General features: G+C 34.3%; 1 protein-coding gene across 1 annotated transcript; it reads right to left on the bottom strand.

Annotated features, from left to right (window-relative positions):
* Positions 1–1,735: 1,735 nt before the first annotated feature.
* On the bottom strand, positions 1,736–2,230 carry LOC133333054 (hybrid signal transduction histidine kinase L-like). The gene has a single exon (XM_061541388.1). The coding sequence runs from the start codon at positions 2,228–2,230 to the stop codon at positions 1,736–1,738; it is 495 nt and encodes a 164-aa protein (XP_061397372.1).
* Between the last annotated feature and the right edge of the window lie 343 nt (positions 2,231–2,573).

Genomic DNA, 2,573 nt, shown 5'->3' with positions numbered 1-2,573 from the left:
AATTAGGTCGAAGGAAGTACTGCATTTTACAACAAATGGTATTTTATAAATGTTCAAAAAAATTTTTTTTTTGAAATTTCACAGTACTTTAAAACAGATTTTTTCCGAGACTGTTAGTCAAAAATTAGTATTTTTAAAAAATATACTACTTCATTTTAAGATAACAATAATTGTCGAAAAAATGTATTGCCAATAATATAAAAGAATGCGTTTTTAAAAATGGAAATTTTGTACTTCACTTTAGTACTAAAATTCGTCCAAGATTCTTTAGTCATAAATGTATTTGTTTGAAAGTAATAAGCCATATATAGAAGGCTTATTCGAGGAGAAATCATTTGCTATAGGAAACGAACAAATAATTTTTTTTCGAAGTGGAGAAATTTGGAAAGAAGGAAATGTTTTCAGCTATTTTTCCGTTCTGAAATGTAAACCTAATGTTTTATTGGACGTAATAATGCTACGATCCATCACTTTTAGGGTACCAAATACAAATCGATGCGGGATTTTTCAAATGCGTTCTTGATCGATCGTTTTATAATTTTCAACTTTTTATACCTTTCACCAGAAGGAGACACTTAAAATCGATCGGGTCATTTATATGGTGGCTATGCCATGGTAAATTGCTTCCAAACGAGAAAACGAAATTCTAATCTATGTACTCTCAGGTTGGAGAATTGGCCTAGAACCTTGAATATACCGAAAATGATATATTACGGTTGAAAATGCGTCTGAAATCCTAAAAATATAAAAAATTGAGATTTGAAACATAATGTCAAACTAAAATATTAAGTCAGAGCCAATTTGTTTGAAAAACGTGCCAGCGGGAGATACCCTGAAACTTGGGTCAATATTAATAATTTGTAATACGGAGATGTGTAACACAATGAGAACCCCAAACACAAAATTACCGCCAATTCGGTTGGAAAATTGTGTCAAAAATCCCTAGAATACCGAATATTGGGGGGTAGTGTTATATGGGGGCTACCCTGAAACTTGGATCAATATTAATCATTTTTAGTCTCCGATTAATGTTTCGAGGTGTTGCAAATGGAAACCACTTTTTTTTAGAGGTTATACAAACTTGAAAAATACAGCAAGGGCATTTAAAACCCCTGGATATGGGGTCTATACCAAAACATTAACCTACATTGAAAAATTTCTCCGAGGGCCCCATGGGACCATTATATGGGGACTATGCCCATACACGGAACTATATGTCAAAATGCACCCACTTTGATTAAAAAATACGACTTGAATTTTCCACTGAGAACCATACTGTCGAAATCCGAAATATAATAAACATTTTTGGGACGTAATGTTACCAGCATTGTCAAGCTAAAATTTTGACAATTACAATTACCTATTTGGAGGTCTGAGAACGAAATTCAAAATACAGTCATTTCGGTGGAAAAACTTTGTGAACGACTATTTGCAGGTGTGACAAACGCAAAGAATAATAAATATTTCGAATAAATTTATGTTATTCTCACACATATAACGGCTTTTGCATTACCCAGCAAACTTTTTGGGAGACACCTCGTAAAACGTTCCTCCGAAATATATCACATCGACTTTTATGTAACTTTTTCAATTTACTTCTCTTCCAATGGAATTTATCACACAAACAATTACCTTTGCTTTACCTTAAAAATGGCCACCATTTACATTAAATATTTATGGAAATTTTTGTTTTGCTTAAATTCTAATCACTTTTATTCTTATCCTCCCCCCACGCTTACCAAGGTCGCCATACCTGTGCAGCAGCCGCCGAGCCATTAAGCGAATGATGAGGTTCATAACCTTTTTCACGTAAACGTTTACGTTCGAATATTTGATGGCGTATTTTTAGTAAAATATCACGTTTGCCATTATTATGAGACTGATGTTGTTGTTGCTGTTCATCGGACACATCTTGGTCTATTGGTTGTTGGTGTAGACGTTGATATTGTTGACTGTGTTGGTGATGGTGTTGCTGCTGTTGTTGTTGTTGGTGATAGGCAGTTGTTGAAATATTCATGGCATTTATATCTGGTGAAAGGCGGGATGATAGAATGTTGTTTGTTGCATTCAACAGTGACAGTTGTTGTTGCCGTTGTTGTTCTATAATCCTCGCATGACTCAATAATGGTATGGCTTCATTTTGATAGCTAAGCTGACTTCTTCTACTCCTTACCGCAAACACATCCTCATCATCTGCGTGTTGATTATCATAAAACGTTTCATGTTCCATATCACTGCTGTGCTGACTGCCTCCCTCATCAGCATTGATTTCGTCATCATCATCGTCGTCGTCGTTGCTGTCGTTCATCGATTGAAATTGGAAATTCTTTTGGGTTTTTGTCAATTTTTTAGGACTCTGTTGTTGTTTGTGTAGATTTTTCTAAATCACAGAAGAGGAAAAAAACGAAACGAAAAGAGATAAACAAAACAAAATTAGCATGTGCTGGTTGACATTTCATTATGTGGTTGGTATTTTCCAATAATAGCATTCAAAAGGCTATACCGGTAAAGTGTGTCAGATACATACATTCGTATATATATGTATGTAGGTAGGTACATATGTTGATTTGTTT

Source organism: Musca vetustissima, unplaced genomic scaffold (assembly GCF_032173495.1).
Source record: "Musca vetustissima isolate MV318-11 ecotype Yass unplaced genomic scaffold, APGP_CSIRO_Mvet_v1 utg2375, whole genome shotgun sequence".
NCBI classification, from domain to species: Eukaryota; Metazoa; Arthropoda; class Insecta; order Diptera; family Muscidae; genus Musca; species Musca vetustissima.
This window is presented reverse-complemented; position numbering and strand designations above follow the sequence as displayed.

Coding starts and splice junctions, on each gene's coding strand:
- LOC133333054 (XM_061541388.1), bottom strand. CDS start 2,230: ATGGAACATGAAACGTTTTATGATAATCAACACGCAGATGATGAGGAT.